The sequence below is a fragment of the Trachypithecus francoisi genome, unplaced genomic scaffold (genome assembly GCF_009764315.1).
Source record: "Trachypithecus francoisi isolate TF-2019V2 unplaced genomic scaffold, Tfra_2.0 Lachesis_group1, whole genome shotgun sequence".
In the NCBI taxonomy this organism is placed as follows: Eukaryota; Metazoa; Chordata; class Mammalia; order Primates; family Cercopithecidae; genus Trachypithecus; species Trachypithecus francoisi.
The window spans coordinates 152644849-152670011 of NW_022681454.1; the positions used below are offsets into that span (position 1 = coordinate 152644849).

The window sequence follows — 25163 nt, forward strand, 5'->3', positions numbered from 1 at the left end:
CATGAGCTCAAGCATTCACCCACGTTGGCCTCCAAAACCGCTAGGATTACAGGCATGTGCTTCTGCACCTCATCACTAAAGTTACATTTTTAAAATCTGATTTATTTAGTGAATCAAATACAATTTAGCACATTTACTGCTGACAGAAAATGTAATAGGGGCCAGGCACAGTGGCTCACACCTGTAATCCCAGCCCTTTGGGAGGTCAAGGTGGATGGATCACCTGTGGTCAGGAGTTCGAGACCAGACTGGCCAACGTGGCAAAACCCTGTCTCTACTAAAAACACAAAGATTAGCCAGGCATGGTGGCAGATGCCTGTAATCCCAGCTATTTGGGAGACTGAGACAGGAGAATCGCCGGAACCCAGGAGACGGAGGTTGCGGTGAGCCGAGATTGCGCCACTGCACTCCAGCCTGGGCGATGAAGCGAGACTCCGTCTCAAAAAAACAAACAAACAACAACAACGAAAAGTAATAGGCCCTGTTTTTGATTCCCTGAAATTTCAAGGATGATTTAGTTTATAAATAATTGAATAAATACTGGTGTTCAAATTTGCAGAACTGAACATTGAAGTTTTACAAAACAGTACTATTGTCGGGAATGTTTTAACAATTCATTCATCTGTCTCCTACCATGAGTGATCATCTGCTCTGTGGATCATGTGTGCTTGATTCTCCTTGCTGACTAGCTGGTCCCAGACTGCGGGCAGCAGGACCAAGCCAAGAAGGGGTCATGGACAGGTCCAGAAGGAGAGAGTGTGAATCTATGTGTCTGACAGAAGCTTTGTTTACACGAGTAATATGAAAAGCATTCCAGAATGCCTCTGACCTTAATTCCCAGTCAAGCTGATAAGATAGCCTCAAGTCTCTCACTGTGCTACTGTGTCTGTCTGCTTAAGTCCTTGGCAGCCAGTTTACTCAAAATTTATTCTCAGGGCTTTGTGTTCTGAATTGTTCTTACAGCTTCTTGCAATACTCAGTTGTGATGTGTTTCCAGCAGTATATCTCTTAAAATAATCTCAAAACTTAAGCAAACAATAATTATTTTTTGAAATTTTTGTTTACCACTTCTCTGATTTCCCTAAAAAAAAAAAGAAATCTGATTATACTTTTAAAGTGTCTTGATGAGAACTATTCAGTTGTTGAAAGAAGATTTTTGCTCATAAGCCTGCCTGCTGATATGTTAAGTGGCTCGTCTGTGCTTTTTTTAGTTTTGGGTATCCTCTTGTTTATGCTTTTTTACTTCACTTTCTTGTTGGTAAGTCACTGCCGTTTTTATTGCTGTCAGTTTGCCAGCTGCTGAACACCCCTTAACTCTTTTTTGTGCTGCTTATTCTCTTCTATGAATTGACAGACAATAAGTCCAATATATCGACCAATAAACTGCCCTTGAATGAAGTGTAAGAGCTGCCCCCTCCTCTGTTTTTTTTTTTCCAGTGAATGAGTTTTAGTACAGCCATCATGTCCCTCAGGATTGGTTGCCAAGAGAGTTCTTGCTTAGTTTCTTTTTCTGGGTTCTTTTGATCACATCATTACATGTATGAACTCATACTGGCGTGTGCGTGTGTGTGTGTGTGTGATTTGTATGAGGCACACATGTGCTTGCTGGTGCATGTGCAATTCTTATACCCACTTGTATTTTTTGAAGGTGAGGGTAGGAATCGTAGTTTGAATTGCACAATGTGCTGTTTGAACTAACTAAGTTTCGCTCACAAATTTTATCATAATCACTCATCACTATCAGAAATCATCACAAACAATTAGGCAAACATGAATCAACAAGTTGTGCAGTTAAAACTGCAAAAAACTCTTATGAATAAAAAAGTATGCTATTATAGTCTCACTTTCTATGCTGTACAACAAGTGCAATAATTGAATGAAGAATAGGTTTCTTTCATTACTAATTTTTTACACAAAATCAAGGATAAAAGTTTAATATAATGATATCTGAGAGATAAATAGAGCCTTAAACTAAGAAGCAAAAGATTCTATATATTTGCTTTAGGAAAATATATAATGTTACTTAAAAGTGAATTCTATCTGTATGTATGTTTTTCTTGGTTATCAGAATTACCATCCTCTTCTTGGCCACTTCACATTTGAGGTTGCTAGCCAGGGAAGGTTCTCTTTAGTATAGAGGCTCCTTGACTTACAGTGGAGTTACATCCAGATAAACCCATCATAAGTTGAAAACGCCCTAAGTCGAAAATGCATTTAACATGCTTAACCTACTGAATGGCTTAGCCTTGCCTACCTTACACGTGCTCAGCAACTTAAAGTAGCATACAGTTGAGCAAAATCATCTGATAACACAGTACAGTACACTGTAGAGTACCGGTTGTTTACCCTCAAAATTTCATGTCCACGTGAGAGCTGGGTTCACTGCCACTGCCCAGCATCACATGAGAGCATTGTACTCCATACCTGTAGCATGGGAGAAAATCAAAATTCAAACTTTGAAGTACAGTTTCCACTGAATACTTACAGCTTTTGCACCTATATAAAGGTAAAAAAAAAAAAAAAAAAAAAAAAAAAAAGCTAAGTCTGAGATTGTATTAGTGTATGTAAAGTTCACTTAAAACATAAATATCCTTATGATGAAGAATAACAAAACATTCTATCATGTATATTTTGGGGTTTTCCAACATTGTTCTGGATGGCACACGTCGTTGCTGCTTTCCTGTAAAATTGATAGCCAAGATTTGCTTCTACAGACAAGGGAATTTAAACTATTTCTTTTCTTTTTTTTTTTTTTTTTTTTTGGAGACAGTCTCTGTGTTGCCCAGGCTGGAGTGCAGTGGCTGGCTGATCTCGGCTCGCTGCTACCTCTCCCTCCTGGGTCCCAGTTCAAGCAATTCTCCTGCCTCAGCCTCCCGAGTAACTGGGATTACAGGCACACGCCACCATGCCCAGCTAATTTTTGTATTTTTAGCAGAGACGGGTTTCACCATGTTGGCCAGGCGGGTCTTGAACTCCTGACCTTGTGATCCACCCAACTCGGCCTCCCAAAGTGCTGGGATTACAGGCATGAGCCACCGTGCCCAGCCTAATTTAAACTATTTTCTATCATTATTTCTGTATATTATAATCTGAACTTTTAGCATGTATTTATGAGTTTATAACTTAAAATATTGAAATATTTCCAGGAAATCTTTGGAAAGAGAAGACTTTGAAAAAATAATTGCAGAGCAAGCAGTTGCAGCAGGTAATAGAATTGTTTATGTAATTAGAAAGTATGCCGTATACCTGTAGAACTCACATTTTCTCTAGAAATATTCATATTTATTTGTTGGTGACTCCCAGTATGAAGTGTTCAATATTATGTATTCTGTTAAGGTAAAGAGTAACAATTTTTGATACTATATGTTTTTGTTGGACCTAAAACATTTTCTCTGTTTATGTTTACTTGCTGAAGTGTAGATAAGGCTAGATGGGAAGCTGACTCACAGACCTTCACAGGCTTTGATCTTGAATCTAACTAAGTGTTCTTCATTTATGCATGAAAAATTCCACTCAACAAAGTAAAATAAAGAATGCTTTTAAAGGTTAGGAGCAGTCATGGGAAAAAAGTTAACAGTGTTCTCACATTAATCATTAGTTTGAGAGAAAAATTAGATGTGTGACTTTGTCTTGCTGTCCTTTCCAAAGTTTCAGTACATGAACCATGAGGTTGCGTCTTTCTAAAAGTATGATATTGATAATAATAATAATGACTAACTTATATCGAGCCCCTCCTATTCTGAACATAAGCCCCACACTTCACAACAGTGCTATGAAGAGGGCACTATTCTTTTTCCCACATTACAGATAAGAAAAAATGTGGTACTCAGAGTGTAAAGATTATAGGAGATTATAGAAAGGGAAGATTGTACAGAACACCCTTGACATAACTAACTCCATCTTTAAAAAAGACTCCATTTTGGATTTCCTAGGGCATTTTGCCAACAAAAATAACATGTTTTATTTAATAAACAAATTTTAAATAGTGAAAACTACATACAACCAGATAAAAACACACTTTTTCACTATCAGTTCTCCCCAGAGGATTCTGCAACTATAAAAAATTAAACCTTCAACAACTCAAAATGGTCGTCCTAACTGACACCTTCTTATATTCACTCATGATAAAAACTTGACATCTGCCACCAAAGGCTCTGCCACCTCAGTCTTTCTTATAAGACCAACAGACGGCCTGACTGAAACCAAGACTCCTTTTGTCTTCTTCACTATACCCACCCTCGTTTGTTAATTCTTTCTCCTATCTCTTTTTCCTTTCTATGTTAAATGTTACTTTGTTACAAAATATTTAACCTATAACATTTCTATTTTCTATATTAATTAAGCATACTATTATGTATCACTTAAAATACTAACTGACTTGTGGAGTGACTTGAGCCTGTGTGCCTGTAGCTCTAAGAAATGAGTAAACAAAAAGTCCCAAAAAGTTGCCGCTTGGCAAGGCGTGGTGGTTGACGCCTGTAATCCCCACAATTTAGGAGGCCGAGGTGGGCAGATCACCTGAGGTCAGGAGTTCGCGACCAATCTGACCAACATGGCAAAAACCCATCTCTACGAAAAATACAAAAATTAGCCAGGCATGGTCATGTGCACCTGTAGTCCCAGCTACTCTGGAAGCTGAGGCATGAGAATCACCTAAACCTTGGAGGCGGAGGTTGCAGTGAGCTGAGATCGCACCACTGCACTCCAGCCTGGGCAACACAGCAAGACTCTGTCTCAAAAAGAAAAAAAAGAAAAAATTGCCTCCTTAAAAACTTCATGGATCTCATGGCTTTTATGATAAAAAGTAATATTAATAAAAGCCTAACATTGTAAAAAGACACAGACATACAGAGGCTTATTTCTAACCTCATAGCACTCATGAAAATGCTATACAAAGTAAATTACATATTCCAAGCAGACACTCTTTCTACTAACACTAAAAAACAAGAATGCTATTTTACTCAGGAAAAAAAATGCTTTGTAATCATTTCTAGACAAAATTGAGTTTCATGACCAGTGATTTTAAATTAACTTCAGTGTCTGACCCTTTCGCTGCTGGAAACCCTCAGAGAGGAAGACCCTCTTCATGAGGATGGATTGCTTTTGTTTTTAACAGAAAGATTGGAGGAATTTTGCCAAAATGTACTTAATACTGGAATTCAAATTGATCTTTTATAGTTAGGTTTCAGAGAGATAAAAATTTGTGTATTATATTCAAGTGGTCATTCTTTTTTAATGAATTAATTTGGGATATTTCTTCAGTTACTAGAATTTTAGAAGCTAACCTAGGTAGATAATTTGGATATAGGGTTTCATTTTAATCAGCAAATAGCACAAGTTGAAAATAGGAATAATGGCACAGCTTTACCAAGGTGGCGTATTTGATATGGCAGAACATGTATTATGTGATTTCAGGAGTTCCAGTGGAGGTTATCAAAGAATCTCTTGGTGAAGAGCTTTTTAAAATATGTTATGAGGAAGATGAAAACATCCTTGGGGTGGTTGGAGGCACTCTCAAAGATTTTTTAAACAGCTTCAGTACCCTTCTGAAACAGAGCAGCCATTGCCAAGAAGCAGGAAAAAGGGGCAGACTTGAGGACGCCTCCATTCTATGCCTGGATAAGGAGGATGATTTTCTACATGTTTACTACTTCTTCCCTAAGAGAACCACCTCCCTGATTCTTCCTGGCATCATAAAGGCAGCTGCTCACGTATTATATGAAACCGAAGTGGAAGTGTCGTTAATGCCTCCCTGCTTCCATAATGATTGCAGCGAGTTTGTGAATCAGCCCTATTTGTTGTACTCCGTTCACGTGAAAAGCACCAGGCCATCCCTGTCCCCCAGCAAACCCCAGTCCTCGCTGGTGATTCCCACATCGCTCTTCTGCAAGACATTTCCATTCCATTTCATGTTTGACAAAGATATGACAATTCTGCAATTTGGCAATGGCATCAGAAGGCTGATGAACAGGAGAGACTTTCAAGGAAAGCCTAATTTTGAAGAATACTTTGAAATTCTGACTCCAAAAATCAACCAGACGTTTAGCGGGATCATGACTATGTTGAATATGCAGTTTGTTGTTCGGGTGAGGAGATGGGACAACTCTGTGAAGAAATCTTCAAGGGTAAGGAAAACGTAATATTATCTGGAATATGAAAGCTATTTCATATTTAAGAGCAAGAAACGAAAGCGTAAAAATATATGCATCACTTCAAATGTTTTGATAGAACATATTTAAAACAATGGCAAAAGAATTGCAAAGCTTAATAATAAACAAATTTTATTTATAAAATAATTATAATTTTTTATTATAATTATAATAAACTTAAACAAAATTCTTTCTGCATTTGTTTGCTTACTCGATTCATTACTCCAAAAATATTTATTGAATGCAGTCTGCCTTTTAATATCTTTATGGAATGTTTTATAATGAAATTTGATAAATGTTTATATAAAAATATGTTTTCAATTATCTAGCTGACTTAGGTTGAATAATAAGAGGTATTGTTTTACAACAAACAAGTCACTTGTTTCTTGTAGGAGGCAACTAAATGGATTTTTAAGCAACATTTAATAGACATAAAAAATAATTTATTTGATTAATTGTTACCAAATGTGGAGGTTAAAATCTGTCATCTCATGGTAGAGAACTTTGGTAATTATTTAGTCTCAGGAAAGAAAGTTTGCTAACTCATAGTTGATAATACAAGCAAAGCCAAGAGAGAGATTTCACACATGTATAACTTTAGCAGAAGCACTATTTTTTCCCCAAAAGGAAAATAGCTTTATTATTTTCTATCATAAAATAATATATTGAGATGTTTAAAAATGAGTAATATTGAAAGGTATTTATTGCAGCAAAAAAAATGAAAAACTAATTATACACATTTTTGTTTAAAAGAAAAAAATGCTATTTTACAACTTCTTTTATCACGAAACAATATATTTTGTGCATCCTCCCATGTCATTAGATATAGGTCTATTTGGCTTCCTTGGAGTCTTACTGGTATCCCATTATATGGTTGTGTTCTACTTTATTTATTTATTCATTTATTTAGACGGAATCTTGCTCTGTCACCCAGGCTGGAGTGCAGTGGCGTGTTCTCAGCTCACTGCCACCTCCAACTCCAGGGTTCAAGCAATTCGCCCTGCCTCAGACTCCTGAGTAGCTGGGATTACAGGCATGTGCCACCACACCCGGCTAATTTTTGTATTTTTTAGTACGGATGGAGTTACACCATGTTGGTCAGGCTGGTCTTGAACTCCTGACCTCAGGTGATCCACTCACCTTGGTCTCCCAAGCTCTACTTTATTTAACTAGTACCCTATTGAAGGATATTTGGGTTGCTTTTGGCTTTTAGCTGCAAGAACACACATGCACATCTTTGTCCACACGTCCGCAAGTAAACCTTCTTGTGGTTCAGGATGATCACTTGAAGCCCCCTCTCTCTCACATCCTCCTTGGTACAGTCCTTTCTACTGTATGGTTTACTCTTTTATTTGTGTGGTAGAGGGCAGGGTTCCTTATGTTCTGGAGGCAAAGTTGAAATGGGGAAGTAGCCTCTCCTATAAGATTCAGATACCTCATGCTGAAGTCTCTGGAAAAATAATGACTTCCAAAAGGTAGTTCTGGGGAGCTACTCATGACAGAAAAAAAAATTCAGATACAAATCTTAACTTTTGGAGGCTTTTTAACTTCCATACCTGCCTGATAGAGCAAGTACTACGGGAGAAGTGGAGAAGAGAAGAGAAACATGCTACACGAGAAGGAAACAAACAAACAAAAAATAGAACAAAGAAAAAAGTAAAAGGGACGGAGGGAAGAAGGAAGAAAGGTAGGAAGAATACATTTTCATAAGTACCATATTATACAAAAAATAGAACTTCAGGTTAACCAAGTGAGACTATTAACAAGAATATCGTGGCAAAAGCCTCAGCACGCTGCTTAGTGAGAAAGCATTGAAGCAACAGCGTTTTGCATTGTTCACTGTAAATCTTGATTTCTGTGTAGAGTATACTCCAATATACTCTTCAAACGTCTACATGCATTTTAGAACTCATAGAAACTATAAGAAAGCAAACTGTTCCTCTTCAGCAGGTTTAAACACAAAGAGATTATTACTGTATCTACTTCCCCTTCTTTTGTCTCAGAAAGATTTTGGAAACTTGAATAAACCACAGTTGGTTCTCCTTTCCTTCATAGGTTATGGACCTCAAAGGCCAAATGATCTACATTGTTGAATCCAGTGCAATCTTGTTTTTGGGGTCACCCTGTGTGGACAGATTAGAAGATTTTACAGGACGAGGGCTCTACCTCTCAGACATCCCAATTCACAATGCACTGAGGGATGTGGTCTTGATAGGGGAGCAAGCCCGAGCTCAAGATGGCCTGAAGAAGAGGCTAGGGAAGCTGAAGGCCACTCTTGAGCAAGCCCACCAAGCCCTGGAGGAGGAGAAGAAAAAGACAGTAGACCTTCTGTGCTCCATATTTCCCTGTGAGGTTGCTCAGCAGCTGTGGCAAGGGCAAGTTGTGCAAGCCAAGAAGTTCAGTAATGTCACCATGCTCTTTTCAGACATCGTTGGGTTCACTGCCATCTGCTCCCAGTGCTCACCGCTGCAGGTCATCACCATGCTCAACGCACTCTACACTCGCTTTGACCAGCAGTGTGGAGAGCTGGATGTCTACAAGGTAGGGGTGGAACAGGGCAATGATCATTTTACCAGCAAACTCACTGGGGTACAAGCACTGTGCCTAGGACCTGAACTGCAATGCAACTGAAAGGCAACCTCTGCAGGGTCTTGCCAGCCCAGTCCTGGGAGCAGGTATGGTGCCTTCATTATGTGGGTGTTTTCCAGCCAGAAATAGCTCTGGGTCGGCCCAGAAACAGAGATAACTGTTCTGTGAGAGGACTGCCACACTCTCTTCTCTTCTCTTTTTTTTTTTTTTTTTTTTTTGAGATGGAGTCTCGCTCTGTCACCAGGCTGGAGTGCAGTGGCCGGATCTCAGCTCACTGCAAGCTCCGCCTCCTGGGTTTATGCCATTCTCCTGCCTCAGCCTCCCGAGTAGCTGGGACTACAGGCGCCCGCCACCTCGCCCGGCAAGTTTTTTGTATTTTTAGTAGAGACGGGGTTTCACCGTGTTAACCAGGATGGTCTCGATCTCCTGACCTAGTGATCCGCCCGTCTCGGCCTCCCAAAGTGCTGGAATTACAGGCTTGAGCCACCGCGCCCGGCCTCTCTTCTCAAAGAATGAGCAGAAAATGGAGGGAGGATAAGGTGCTCAAAGAATGGAGGATGGGGTGTAGGACCTGTGAATAGGAGAAGTTTAATAGTCAGTGAACCTGCCACTTCACTGTGGAAACCAAGTTGAATTATTAAGTGTGAGATAATTCGAAGTATGGCTTATACAAGGAAACATTATCCTTTGTATCTGTAAGAGTAAAGACACATGAGGATTATAAAAATTGCCTTTAAGTAGATTACTTCAGTACAGAGTTAACATGATACTTTTCATAGACAGTTAACAGAAATCAAAATCACCTACTTAAGGCATTTTTGCAGCTTGGCCAAGGGCGGAGACATTTGAAAAACAAAGACTTGTCTTCAAATCTTGTTCTCTGCCTTACTCGCTTTGTAAACTAAGTTGAAAAAACCTTTATCATCACTTCTAAGATAAAATAATGCTCACTAACAGAGTCTATATGTATTAATAACACACATTATGTCCCATAATCACACATTATGTCCCATAATCTTCATGAACAGGATTGTTATAAAGATTATGTTAGATAATACATGATATTCATCAGGCATACAGGATGAGCCAGGCATCATTGTAGGCACAGGAGATATAGCAGTGACCATCCCTGATACCAACTTTTGCTGAAACAATTGGTAAATGTCCTACACCCCATCCTCCATTCTTTGAGCATCTTATCCTCCCTCCATTTTCTGCTCATTCTTTGGTAATAGTAACTACTATTAGTAAGAGAGCTAATGAAGAGATTTCAAGTTCTGTCTACTTCTTTAGAATTAAAAGTTTTTACTGATTTAAATTACTTTGCTTTCTTTTAGACATTGGCACTAGGAATAAAGCATACTTCTCATTTGTATGGCTTGAATCATCTTCTTAACTTGCCACATAACATTCTGACATTTCAGAGCTGAACCCAACAGGAAATAAATAAATTATTGAGGAAGAAACAAATATTATTCATGATAATACATAAGCTCTTGTCTTGTTTTGTTCTAGATGCTAGAAGTAAAACCTTACTTTAAAAAATTCCTAACAGGAAATTCCAAACAGAGCCATGATTCCCTTGGGGAAAAAGAGGCCCATGTATAATTACAGAAAAAATAATTGGCTTCAGTTAGGTTAAGTTTGATGGCCTCTTGCGGAGTTTACTGTATTTATTTGTAGTCATTTTCTGTCTTGAGACTGTCTCCTCTCTTAGAATTGTGAGAAGGAAGTCTTTCTTCCTTGCAAACTGCTGTAATTGCTAACAGAAGTAGCCCTCTTCTACTTTTGGTTATTTCTATCAAGGATATAGGGTATAGTTTTTAAATATCCTAACAAGCATTTTGAAACTATGCTCCTCACTGTAAGGTATAAGGACAACAGCCACAGAGTTCCCTGATGAATCTAACTAGAGCCATAGCTAGATAGTAAATTACCTTCTATGCCAGTCCTCATCTCTACTTTTTCTTCACTTCTGGTTTTGCTTGAGATTACTTGGAGACAGCTGAAAATAAATATAGAAAGGTTTCAGATATACACAATGTATAATCATAGGCCTACCCTATGAGTGCCAATGGCTTCAAAACAATAGTCAACCTTATTTATTCCAGGACTTGATTATACTATGGCTTTATGTAATTTCATTTTCTCTCTTCTGTCTTTCTGGGGGTTTTGGCCATTTTTCTGTTTCTTTCTGTGTTCATTTACCAATTGTTTCAGCAAATATATACTGGTTATCCAGCATTTGCCAGCATGGGTGGGCAATGGCTACAGAGCTAGAGGGTACAATCCCTGCGAGGAAAGTTCACATATGGAGAAGGAGAAGAGGGCAGAATGGACCAACGCCGGATTTCCATATGACGTGACGAAGGGATGCAGTATGTACAAGGGGCTACAAAAGCAGATATGGTAGGCCCCTAACATCAGGTAGGGTGGGGGTAGAACTTCTGATTAGCATATTTATTGAGCACCTGTGATAGCCATCATGATGAGCATTTCTTATGTGCTCACTGCTGAGGAAAAGCTCATGGGTGACATTGACACCTGGTTCATTATTACCGAGCACAGGTAATATAGAAGTGAATAAACTAAACAAACTCAGAGGGCTTACATATGATTAGGGGAAAGAAAGACAGGAAACAAATGAGTAAATTTATAGTCTTTCAGTTAGTATAATAATATGAAAGAAAAATAAAGTAGGTTAAGGGGAAAAAGAAGGGCAATAGGTAAGGGGTGATTGCTGTTTCTTAGAGGGTGGTAGCAATCAGCTTTTCTAATAAGATGAGGTTTTAGCAGGGACTGAAGGAAAGGAGGGACAACCAAGTGGTTATCTGCAGAGAGACTGCTCCAGGAGAAAGGAATAGCAAGTGGGAGCATGTTTGATATGTTTAAGGGATAATGGAAGGCAGTGACATTGGAACTAAATGAGAAATATGGAGAATAAGAAGATAAAGTCAGAGACTAGGAGAAAGACAGGTCAAGAAGAAATCTGGAGCCATAATAAGGGTGTCAGCATTCACTCTGAGTGGGGAATTTCTGAAGATTTGTGCCTTCTTTCTTTTTTCCTTTCTCACCCTCATCCTTTCACAATTGAGGCTTTGGATCAGAATAGGGTCTTATAGTTACAATAAATATTTGGAGGAGAAGAAAAATGCAGAATTAGGGGGTTATTTGTGGATTTAAATTAACTATTTGCTTTCTGCAGCCAGTATCACAGACAGGTAAAAATTGCCTGTAACATCAACAACAATGATGATGATAATGACAAGGTTAATACTTAGATTTTAGATAATAGCTTGATTTCCAGTGGTCCTTCAAGCACCACCATTGTTTTTACCTACTGGTTCAACATCTTCGTTTCTATAACTGTGATTAGTATCCATTAGACATGTAATTTCTATGAGGACCCTAAGGGTCCTTTAGAAAAACCACTTCTTTTTACTTTTATGACTATTAATATCTTGGTTTTACATTGCACAATTTTACTACATTCATATGACATTTATTGGGTAGTGACTTGAGGCAAAATACTATTTTATGATGAAGAGGATATAAAATGAGCAAATGATCCCAACATCTTTAAACAATGTATTATAATTCAAAAATATATTGTTTCTACAAAAACTATCTTATATGGTGAAAAAAAAGACATGAAATGATATGATGAGTCAGTGACAAATCTGGGAGTAGAAGCCAACTGTTACTGTGTTCACAGGGCTGTGCTGCCTCTCAGTGCAGTGACTGAATGTAATGGGTCTAAACCTTGTGCATTTCCTGAAAGAGAAAGCCATTTCTGGGAGTATCTGATTAACCCTGATCCTCCAGAAGGCCTGAGCAATGAGATTTATGCTGTGTGACTTAATTTATTCTATATGATATAGCCTGTGATTCTTCCTGAGCATTTATTTATAGTATGGAAAATATATTATGTCTAGGTGGAGACCATTGGCGATGCCTATTGTGTAGCTGGGGGATTACACAAAGAGAGTGATACTCATGCTGTTCAGATAGCGCTGATGGCCCTGAAGATGATGGAGCTCTCTGATGAAGTTATGTCTCCCCATGGAGAACCTATCAAGGTAAGGCAGATGATATATTTTCTAGGAGATGTCACAAGAGCAAATGCATATTAGTTGATTATCAAAACCATAGTGTATCAGTTGGGGTTTAGTTGAGAGAGAGAGAGAAAGCAAAATCTATAGAGAACACAATCTTCTCGAACTTGCTTACATTGGAAGACATTTATTATAGGATATAGGCTTACAGAATCATTGAGAGGACAGAAGAACACATCTATAAGTTGGACTTTCAAAAAAATGTCTCCCATAGTATGGGGATTTTCCATTGTCAAAATAAAATAGCTCCTAAAGGCAAACTTCAGAACAACTCCATTTTCACAAATCTGGAAGCTGATTCCAAAACTATACCACCAAAGCCACAGTCAGGAAACTGCCATGTTCGGAAAGCTGCTGCCTCTCCAAAACCATATCTACTATAATAATCAGCAAGATGGCAATCCTACATCATGACTGTTACAAAGTGAGTGACGGGAAAATGGACTCTCTAGTAAGCATGCTATAGAAAACACGAAGGCTTCCACAATTGTGCTTGAGTTATAGTGGAGATGGTGCCCTGCCAAATCCCATGCAACTATGCATCTGATTTCCCAAGCCTAACTGCATTTAAAAGCTGCAAGTTAGTTTAGAAAATGTAGTTTTGGTTTTCCAACTCCTGGAGGAGAGGATATTACATTTGAATGGATATTGACTGCTAATCCACCAGTATTTTCCAAGGCACATGACATTTCAAAATTTCTAGATGAGCCAGATTCCAGACTAATATCTCACCACACATGAGGAAATAAAGTTAACATGGTAGGCATTGGTTTAATAGATAGAATATAGGCAGATTACCTTTATTTGTCTCACAGTGAATCTGTCCCTTAATTTTTATAGGACAGGCCCCATTTGACTACCTTCAGAAATAAGCCTTTGAGGTATTGTAAAATCTTATCTAGTATGCTATAAAACATATAGAGAAGAAAGAAGAAATTTAAAAACAAAACTATGTATTTAGAGGTTTATCCTTAACTCTCTTTAACCTTAATAGGAGCCATATGTTTAAGCTTTCATAACTATTTTCTAAGTCTATTGTCATCCCATTTATATGTTTCTGTGCAACACACTTTTCTAAATGTAAGGGTATAAAATCACAATCTTTTATTATGCATGGATTCTGTGCATCAAAAATTTGGATAAGGCATACCAGGAATACCTCGTCTGTGCTCTACAATCTATGGGACCTCAGCTGGGAATACTGAAATGGGTGAGGGTGCCTGGAATAGCTGGGATTGCAACAATTGGAGCTGGAAGATTCATTCCAAGACTGCTGCTTCACTTACATGTCAGATTCCTTGGTGGGGATGGCTGAAAGGCTGGGTTCAGCTGGGATTGTTAGTGTTACATGTGGTGCGCTAATATGTATTTCTTATGAGGTGGTTCATTTCCCACTGAACAAGACTGGTGGAAGCTCCGTGACTTAGTCTTGGAAGACACACAGCGACACTTCCGCTGTGTTCTATCGGTCAGAGCAATCATAAGTCTGCCCAGAAGAGGGAGGGCTTAAAGCCCATGAATCAATAGAAGGAGTGTAAAATAATTTGCAAGTATGTTTTAGAAGCGTCACAATACCTGACTTTTTCAGATTTAGTTTCTATAATTGCATTTTTTTAGAGGAGGACTATATATTTCTTTCTCTTTCTAATCTGTTTGAGGGGGCTTGTAGCATCAAAGTAAATGTTAAAAATATATAGACTATTAACAACTTTTTCAGTGATTTTCACACAAATGCATTTTATAATTAAGATGTGTATGTTTGGTGTGGAGGAAGTTTATGGCATTTTTGTTATTTGTATAAATGTATTTTTAGATTTTTGGAAGTTGGAAGAATTATTTATAGTTAGTTTCAAAGATAGTTACCTGGGTAATGATAAGCTAGTTTAAAAGACCTACAAAAGGGAGTCATTAATCATACCTTTTTATGTGTGCTAACCTGCAGTCCTGGGAAATATCTGACGTCCTTAAGAGATACCTGTGAAACATCACAGAAGCATAGTGGAGAGTATTTTTAGTAGGGAAACTTTAATGTGTATCAGAAAGGAGCATATTGTGACTTAAACATCGTCATTTAATCCTTAAAATAACACTTTAAAGAGGAATCTACAATTCACCAGCAGACAGGAGCAGTCAAGTCTCCTATGTGTCAGTATTTGGAGTCATGTCCATGTGGCTTCAAAGCCCAGGCTTTTTCTGCTTTTTGCCCTGCTACCTCTTGGTATAGAATTGAAGTGAAAGAATAGAAAATAGGCCGGGCGCGGTGGCTCAAGCCGGTAATCCCAGCACTTTGGGAGGCCGAGACGGGCAGATCACGAGGTCAGGAGATCGAGACCATCCTGGCTAACATAGTGAAACCCCGTCTCTACTAAAAATACAAAAACTATCCGGGCGAGGTGGCGGGCGCCTGTAGTCCCAGCTACTCGGGAGGCTGAGGCGGGAGAATGGCACAAACCCGGGAGGCGGAGTTTGCAGTGAGCTGAGATCCGGCCACTGCACTCCAGTCCGGGCGACAGAGCGAGACTCCGTCTCAAAAAAAAAAAAAAAGAATAGAAACTATTTTCTTTTTTTATTTTTCAAACTCTGTACTTTCCTCTAGCACGTCACATGTGCAAATCATTCATCTATTCACTTATTCCTATTGTTTTCCTCACTAACATCCATCCAGTCAGGCTTAGAAAGCAGCAGGTGGGTTGGTGACAGAGGCCAGTGGGCTGAGTGTAACCGTGAAAGTCGGTAGGTGACAAGTGAATATGGAAGCAAACTTCTAGTTCCTCTCCTTTCCTAAGCCTAGAAGCCTATGATGAGAAATGGGCTATGCCACAAGTAGTCCCAAATAAAAGATGTAGGTTCCCATTCAAACTTTTCCCGGGAGTCAGAATTCTGCCTTTGCGTTTCATTATTTGGCACGGAAGTCTGTTACCAGTGAAAAGAGATCTGCTCGGGGCACAATGTGTATCTTAAACACATTGTGTTTTAAATCTTGCTGATTAATTTGAAAAGCTCTCTAAGAAAATGCTGGGGTTGAGAGATTCAAAACTGGAGAAGGGGAAGAAGGCAGCATGGCATGGAAGGACTAGGAGGGACATTTGCCTTGTCTGCATGACTTTGGTTTTTACGAACAGAATATATTTACATTTTAATTATGAAATAAGATAAAAATGCTATGGTAAATTTAACATATAATAAGCTGGAGTAGCTATAGGAAGAAAAACTGGTTTAACCAGAAGAATGCTCACAGAAAGCAATAATTCCTCAATCTAAATATGCTAAAGTCGTGGTTGATATTTATGGGCAAAAGAGTCTTTATTCTATCTATCTATCTGTCTATCTCTCTATCTATCACTTGTTATATGTGTAAATTCATATTTTCCTAAAAGAGACAAAGCCAGATATATAACAGACATCTAAGTTTTGCTTTTGTTAATGTAAAACTTTGATGAAGGAAGTTCTTTAAAAATAATCAAACCCTGCATTTTATAGGTGAAAACATGATCAGAGGGAAGTAAAGAGACTTAAGGAAGCCAGACTACTAGTTACTAGTAGAGTTTGTTAGAATACAAAGTTCCTGATTCACAATCTAGTGCTCTTGTTTGAAAATTTTGTAGAATTCATATGACATCTTAAAAGTAAATGAGTCTGGGAAGTTTCCAGCAGATATCTGAAATTACTTATTAAAACTAGACAGAACTGAATTCTTCTGATATCTAAATTATATCTAAGTTACTGAGTTCTTGGTCTTCATTCAAAATGCATGTATCTAATACAACTTTTTAAAATGTTTGAGTAAACATAGAGTTTGAAAATAATGAACATGGTATCATCATTGTCATTTAAAATATCCCCACTTTAGCTTGCTTTGTAGTAGCAGTACTTTCAGTATTTGTGAATTCTTTAAGATCATCAAGTAATCAGACCTTTGAAGATTCCATTGTTAAATATCCTGCTTTGGCTAGGCAAGGTGAATTATATTTGTAATCTTAGCACTTTGGGAGGTTGAGGCAGGAGGATCACTTGAGCCCAAGAGTTTGAGAATCAACTGGGCAACATAGCAAGACCCTGTCTCTACAAACAATTTAAAACTTAACCAGGTGTGGTGGTGCATGCCTGTAGTTCCAGCTACTCAGGAGGCTGAGATGGGAGGATCATTTGAGCCCAGGGTTTTGAGGTTACAGTGAACTGATGGTGCCGTTGCACCACAGCCTGAGTGACAGAGCAAGACTGTATCTCTGAAAAATAAATAAAATAAAACATTCTGTCTCAGTGGTTTTCCAAATCGTTGGAGACTTCCAGAATTCCTAAAATTTTGCCACAACGTATCCCAGACTGCCCCTTATATCTAGGCATGGCACAAATCTGATCTTTCATCAGTCTGGACTTTTAGTTTCATGTATATAGACATCGTCGTCAGACTCAAGTAACTTCCACTTTCTGCTTCCTCTGTCATTTTCTGCTTAAATATTACAATTTCATTTCCTCAGTTGTAAGTCATTAGAGCAGTGGGATAGTGTTTGGTATAAAGCTATTTTAAGGTAAAATGTCTAAAAAATATATTTAATATCCTTAGAGCTAGCTTCATTTGCACTTCTTTGTCAGTGTTTGGGAAAACAACTCCAGGAGTCCAGAAATTATATCTGTCTCACTTGATGGAGAGGTGGCAAGTTCACATGAACAGTTCATATCCCCCTTGCTATGTTGCTGTGGTAACTGTGATCCCTGTGCATGGAAACTTGTTTCAGAGGCTGAAGACAGACACAATTAAGATGGTTTGTGTAATAAATCTAAATGGAAAAGAGTTAAGAAATGTCACTATTGATTCTGCACTAGTCACTTTTAATTGCATATGAGGAGTAGAGGGAAGTTGGTTGGAGGTTTTGAGGAAAGGGGTGGTGTGCTGAGGGTGAATGGTAAAATAATTTAGACAGGGTATCCAAACGACACTGACAAGTAGGAAGTGTTTTACCAGTGACTGGGAACATCACGTTATTTTTTGCTTTCAGATGCGAATTGGACTGCATTCTGGATCAGTTTTTGCTGGCGTTGTTGGAGTCAAAATGCCCCGTTACTGTCTTTTTGGAAACAATGTCACTCTGGCTAACAAATTTGAGTCGTGCAGTGTACCACGAAAAATCAATGTCAGCCCAACAACTTACAGGTAGTAATTTTGTTAAACACCTAAAATCTCTTGTTTTTGTTTATATACAATTGTCATTTTCCCCATTGATTTGATTCATTGTTCATAACTTTTTTCTTCCTTAATCATAAAGAAAAAAGAAATGTGATAACTTTTATCATCCTCACTTTAACTTTTTTACACTGCTTATTAGCCTAAGAATGACTCACCTGAGGTGTTTGTGGCCCAACCATAAATCCAGGACAGATATTACCTATTCTTCCATCATTCTTTTAGAAGCGTATATTAACACTCTCAGTACGTTGATAGGTGTTCTGACATCAGCTAGTACACTGCAGTGAAGTTCTGGCAGTAACCACCCAGACTGAGCACAGTCATAACCACAAGTTAAAGGGCACAGAACCCAACAAGTCTGCCCTTAATTCAGATGCTAGCCACCCTTCGGGACCTAAGTGTGCATTTAGACTGACTGAGCTACAATTTTGGCGGTTCCCATGAACCTCTCAAGTTAGATGATTAGCTAAAATGACTCAAAAATACTTAGGGAATTGCTATACTTACTATTACAGTTTTATTTTGGAGGATACAAATCAGAGCCAACAAAATGAGGAAACAGATTGGGTAAGGTTTGGGAGGGTCCCAGATGCAGAGCTTCCATAGAATCAGAACTTATCTCCCTCTGACCACATCAATGGGTTTACAAACCAGGAAGTTCTACCACACTGAGCTTTGAGTTTGATGTATGGAGTCATTGTTTTCATTATGTAAGCATGATTGGTTGAATCACTGCCGTGTGACTGAACTCAGACACCACCCCCACTCTCCTCCCCAGAGGTTAGGCTAGCACAAAACCCCAACCTTCTATCCACAAGACTGATTTTTCTGGGGTCCTGCCCCCATTCTGAGTCACCTCATTAATATAAACTCAAATGTGATCCAAGGGCCTCATGGAAAACAGATACTCCTATAACTCAAAAAATTCCAAGAGTTTTAGAAGCTCCCTCCCTGCAATCAAGGACAAAAGCCAGTCAAATGCCCTATCATACAGGGAAGAATTTACCAGAGGAAAACTAGCTGGTCATCAAGGATTTTTCAAAGATCTCAATTTTATGCACTGGCAGCAAGTGTTAACACAGTCAGAGGAGCCATGTGTCATCTAGCATCAGAAGAACCTCTATTTTCACTGTCTCCTTGACAATAAGTAGTGTACAGCCTGCGTCAATAAAATCTGCCATTTTGGTATCACTTATCCCTTTAACCAGAAATTAAACCAATCTGTGGTAAGTAGAAATATATCTATCATGTACATTTTGTCTCACTATATTGGAAACTCTTAAGTAACAAAGAAGTTTTTCAGATCTATACAGTAGCTAAATTACACCAAGCAAGTTAACTTTCCTATTCTCAGAGGTAACTCTTTAATAGTGTCTTCTCCCTTCTTGTGCATTTATTTATTTAGTTAGTTTTTGAGACCAAGTCTTGCTCTGTGGCCCAGTTTGGAGTACAATGGCACAGTCTCGCCTCACTGCAACCTCTGCTTCCCAGTTTCAAGTGATTCTCCTGCCTCATCCTCCCAAGTAACTGTGATTATAGGCACCCACCTCCATGTCTGGCTAATTTTTGTACTTTTAGTAGATACTGGGTTTTGCTGTGCTGGCCAGGCTAGTCTCGAACTCCTGACCTCAAGTGATATGCCCGCCTTGGCCTCCCAAAGTGCTGGGATTACAGGAGTGAATCACTGCATCTGGCCTTCTCCCTTCTTAAAGCACCAGCATCCTTTCCTTTCCAGCCCAGACTCTCAGTTGATAATCTTGCCTCATATTTCACCACCAGAATAGAAGTCAGATAGGAACTTTGCCATCTTCATGCTGTAGGTTCTCTCAGCAGAGCTACCCCAGTACCCATTTCTTCCTTCTTTGTTCCCGTTACATTGGGCCAGCTCCCCTCCTGCCCCTGGTTGATACAGCTTTGCTGAGAGTGCTATTTCCTCTCACCTTCTCATTAACTTTTCTGCGGAAATTAACTCTTTCTCTCTATGATCAATTTCTCTCTGATGAAATGATTATTCCCAACAGAATACAACCATATCTATTAAAACTCTTGAAAAATAAAAACTTCCTTGTTTCCAAGTCCAGCTTCTGCTACAATTTTAAATTTCTGCTCTGTTTTATAGCAAAACTGAAAGAAGTTGTCTATACTCACTATCTGTATTTTTTCCACCTCTTATTTTCTCTTCAACTCACTCCAATCAGTGTTGACTCTACTCAAACGGTTCTTATCAAGGTCATCAGTGTGCCCTGCTAAAATCATTGTCAGTTGGCCAGGCGCGGTGGCTCACGCCTGTAATCCCAGCACTTTGGGAGGCCGAGGGGGATGGATCACGAGGTCGGGAGATCAAGACCATCCTGGCCAACACGGTGAAACCCCATCTCTACTAAAAATACAAAAAAATTAGCTGGGCATGGTGGCAGGCCCCCGTAGTCCCAGTTACTCAGGAGGCTGAGGCAGGAGAATGGCGGGAACCCGGGAGGCAGAGCTTGCAGTGAGGAGAGATTGCGCCACTGCACTTCAGCCTGGGCGACAGAGCAAGACTCCGTCTCAAAAAACTCTGTCGGTTTTCTCTCCTTATCATCTCAGAAGCATTTGAATAGGCTAAGAACTGCCTCATTTAAATATGTTCTTCTTTAAATTTTTGGCACGGCACTCACCTAGTTTTCTCACTACCCCATGTCTACTACACCTCAGTGACTCCTGTTGGAACTCCTTCCCTACCAAACCTTTATTGTAGTGCCCAGAGCCTCTGTTCCTGTTCTCTTCTGTGTCTGAACTTTTATGACTCTAACCATTTTTTTAAAAATCTTTAGCCCATCCTATGATTCTCCGCGGAGCTACAGACATATATATCCTATTACATATTTCCACTTGGATGACTAATTGACATATTAAAATGAACTGGACCGAATTAGAATGAGTGATTTCCCACACAGACTGATGAAATCCACTTCCTTCCCACCCAGGCAAACTTACCAATCACCTTAAAATGATATCACCATCCACCTAGTTACTCAGACCATCGACCTTACAGTGATCATTTCTTCTCCTCTCTTTAAAGAGACACTCCTTAACTATCATAACTATAGCAACAACCTTCTCCTCACATACACTCTCATTATCCTATTTCATCTTCTCAGTTCACACCTGTATCTGAAATTGTCTTATGCAGTATTTATTTATGTGTTGAGTATCTGCCTCCCTTTGCAGAATGTTAGCTTCCTGTTGTACACATTCTAGATCCCCAGCTCCTAGATAAGTGCCTGGAACACAGAAGGAAAGCAAGAAGTATGTACTGGTTGACTGTTGACTCCTGGATATGAAAACAACTCAGTATAACCTGAGAATTGGAAAAATCCCTGGGTTTCATTGTAATGGTAATTGGCCTATGGTCCTACTGGGTATAATAGGTAGGGATAAGATTCCATACCCTGAGATAATATGATTCTACTCTCTCTGTAAGCGCTAAGAGGAATCATTCTATTAAGTAGGAGTCAGTTACCTGTCCTTTCACTGATATCTGTGTTTCTCTTTCAATGTGCAATGATGTGTTATGTGTGTATGTGCATGCTGAGAAATCCTACCTTACAACAAAACTTCTACACATAAAAAACATATTTTCCTTTTTCTTCTATATTATTTTTAACAGTATAAAACTAAACTCTTTAAAAATCTGGCATTTTGTATCTCAAAGTCTGGTGGTCTTGAGTCATGTTAGGAGGCACTGATGTTAACTACTCATTTTTCTTCAAAATATAATTCAGGATTTCATGTATTTCAGCAGAGGACCACAACACGTTGATATATATTTTTGGCAACAGGACAATGCTCATGACTTAAATCTTAGATTCACTATATTGGCAATGTTACTAGAAATGCACGTACAGGTTTGTATAGCATAGATGGTGTTATCTTTTAAATAAATTTTTTATTACTGTAGTAACACATGCCCATTTCAGAAAATTTACAAAATTAGTAAATTATAAAGTAAATAATAGGCATAAGTCATAAGTCATAATCTCACTACCCAGAGATAGTAACTATTAACATTTCTCTTTCTTTGTTTCAGTTATGTTTATATGCACATACATGGATGACATTGAAATTTTAATTTAATTTATATTGAACTTCAGCTCATTTGCTGAAGTCATTTCTACTTTTTATAGAAAAATATGATATATCTTTTTTCCTTTTGTATTGATTTCAATAATAATTTACTTTCCTTTTATTCTCATATATGAGGTATTTATGTCTTGCCTAAGGGAAAGCAGTAGTTAATACTGTCTTATTTAGGCAAAATATAAATACTTAATGTGAAATACTTTTAACAGCTTTTTAAATTTCTTTCTTTGAGAGATACTTCACTTTTCTTCCATGTACTAGGAAAACTTAAAATAATATAAATAATTTAATTTCAGTTAAACATCCAATGCTTTGGGAAATTTAGTCAACAGTAGCAGCATGATTTTAGTTTTACTCAAAGTACAGTACAAGAAGCGGATGCTAAAGAAGGTGTACAGATACAAAACGCAGTTTTCTTTGGAGAGCTTTATTGATGATACATTAAATTCTGGAATGATATTTCTTTAATAATACAATAATCTGTTTAATATTGAATGTAGCTTCCATGATATATTTCTGAAATACAGGTAAATTTAGGACACAGAATACATACCTATACCCAAAAAAACCCCGTATCTTCAAATTTCCACTTCCAAATTCTAACCAGTGATTCAGAATGTAGCAGGATAGTGACAATTATACATTACTGTCTTTTAAACATTGTCAGGAGTTTTACTTTAATTTTAGGGGATAATATTCTGCATTTTGTTTGCTTTTTTGAAGTAAGGAAAACTATTACAGACTAATAGAGACTACATCAGATCAGTGGGTCAGTGCATCCATGTCTACTACATTAGATCCAGGTCAGTGGGTCAATGTTAGAGGTTTATGTGGTGATCCAGGGATCATTAGAAACAAAAATGGTAAGTGGGGAGGATGCAGGGATGCTGTCCAGTGTGTGGAGTAAACAGGCCTAGGATCTCTTATTTGTAGGGCAAGTCTGAGCACATTGTGCCAGAGAAGCAAGAATTGAATTCTGTAAGAAGAAAGAACGAAGTGAATAAAGGAATATAGGAAAGATAACAGAGAATTGGAGCATTGATGCAGTAATTTGGGGAAAATCGTGTCTGGTGAAGAAGGTGTAGAGAAAAATGTCCACCCTATGAGGACATTTGGGCTGTTGCTGCCTTTTTTGGGTGTTGCTGTCCTCAAACTTTCATCTAAATGGTTTGTTTTTCTAAATGGTTTTTCTTGTCTATTCTGATTTTTAAAAAGGCAATATAATGAATATTTCTAACTCCATAACATTCTAATTATGTTTGTCTGCTAAGTGTCTTTAAAAAGCATAGAAGTTGTATTCAGAAGACATGCCTTAGAGTCCCACACACAGCACTTACCAGACGTGCGATCCAGAGCAAGGCCTTTAATAAATTCAAACAATGCACTTTAAAGCCACTTGTAAAGGCTGAATATTTTTATTTAATACATATAAATATGATATTATAATTGTTATTACCATATTTAGTAGGGAATGTTGGGTTGCTGTAGATAGAAAAAACAGTAGATTTTTATCAATCACCTATAGTTTTATACATTTTTATTTATTAGACTCATAGTTCTATACATTTTTATATTTAATTTTTAAACATAGAAAAAAGCAAAGAAGATGACACTCATGTAGCCAATACTAATATTTAAGCATCAACATTTTGCTATATTTATTTCAGGTTTCTGTTTTATAAAAACAATAAAATGTAAATAGATATTAATATAATGAAATATAAATATCAACTATTACATGGTCCCTGTCACACGCTCTGACACAGTGGATCCTATGTGCTTTATAGCTTGTAGGAGCTGAGAAAATGTACTCTGTGCAGACAGTCTCCCAAATACAGACGCATGTTCAGTAGCTTCTCCACAATTCATTAATAAGATGTCACTTCTGCTTTCCAGGAAGGAAAATGAGTAGAGAGAGGCAGGAATATCACTTTCATTTAGGTCCTGTCAGGTAGAAAAATAAAGCCAGAGGAAAACAGATTCCCAATCAACATGTCCATATCCTTTTATGACTTGCCTTGAATCCACTCAGTATTATGTTTCTGAGATAGTTTCCTTGATAAAATGTATACCTAGTCATAAATCTAGATCATTCATTTTAACTATTGCTAATGGAGTGGTTTGCTGGTAAACTAGCTTTACAGGATGAGGTAGAGAATCCATGATTCTAGCATTTGCCAATCTCCTTGGTGTTACTATGTCCACTCTGGCAGGTTTCAGGCTATGGATAGCTTAACTGTCTTACAAAGTTCCTGAATGTTTAACAACTGGTTCTCACAAGCCAGTATGAACCAGATCTAGCATGTTACTATATGTACATGTGATATAATATGTATTCTAGAGTATGAATGAGCCAGACCCTATCTTCTACCCATGTTTAATTAGAGTGTATCCAATTTTTCATTATTACAAAAAGTGATTCAATAGATATCTTAATATGTACATCTTTAGATAATATAACTAAAAATGGTATTCCTAGACCATAGACTATACCCAGTTTCAACCTTACTAAGCATTAATTAGCTGTTCAGACTGATTTTACCAATCTACACTCCACCAACAGTGTAGGAAGGGTGCTATTCCCCAAGGCCTGATATTGTCAGACTTACTGTTACCAATATGATAGGTGTGGCATGATTTCTAATTGATGCTTAGTCAGTTTTTAAAAATTAATTTATTTAATTTTCACAACTGTCCTAAGGAATATGTACTATTATTATCCCCATTTTACAGCCCGGACAATGGACATCTTTGCTGCTAGAGCTATCAGACTTTGAAGCTTATACTTTTAATACTGCGTAATTCTATAACTTTTCATTATATATTTTCAAATAATAGTCACTCAAAAATATTTATAAATTCATGACTAAGACATCATTTTCATTAGTTTTATTGTTTAGCAGATTACATATTTATTGATGTACTGATGAAAATTAAACTGTCTTTCTTGAGACAGATTTCTATTCAGTTGGTTTCTTCAGTACATAGATGTTGTCACAGTGCCAA

General features: G+C 37.9%; 1 protein-coding gene across 16 annotated transcripts in view; it reads left to right on the plus strand.

Annotated features, from left to right (window-relative positions):
- The window catches only part of GUCY1A1 (guanylate cyclase 1 soluble subunit alpha 1), a 73318-nt gene that overhangs the window by 40235 nt on the left and 7920 nt on the right, over window positions 1–25163 (plus strand). For 15 of the 16 annotated variants that reach the window (XM_033215553.1, XM_033215566.1, XM_033215561.1 and 12 more), the window contains 5 exons: window positions 3147–3205; window positions 5416–6125; window positions 8205–8690; window positions 12674–12817; window positions 17851–18005. In XM_033215553.1, the coding sequence (XP_033071444.1) occupies window positions 3147–3205; window positions 5416–6125; window positions 8205–8690; window positions 12674–12817; window positions 17851–18005 (1554 nt within the window). Of the gene's footprint in view, window positions 1–3146; window positions 3206–5415; window positions 6126–8204; window positions 8691–12673; window positions 12818–17850; window positions 18010–25163 lie in introns of those variants that run through there. The other variant, XM_033215565.1, reaches the window with a different exon arrangement.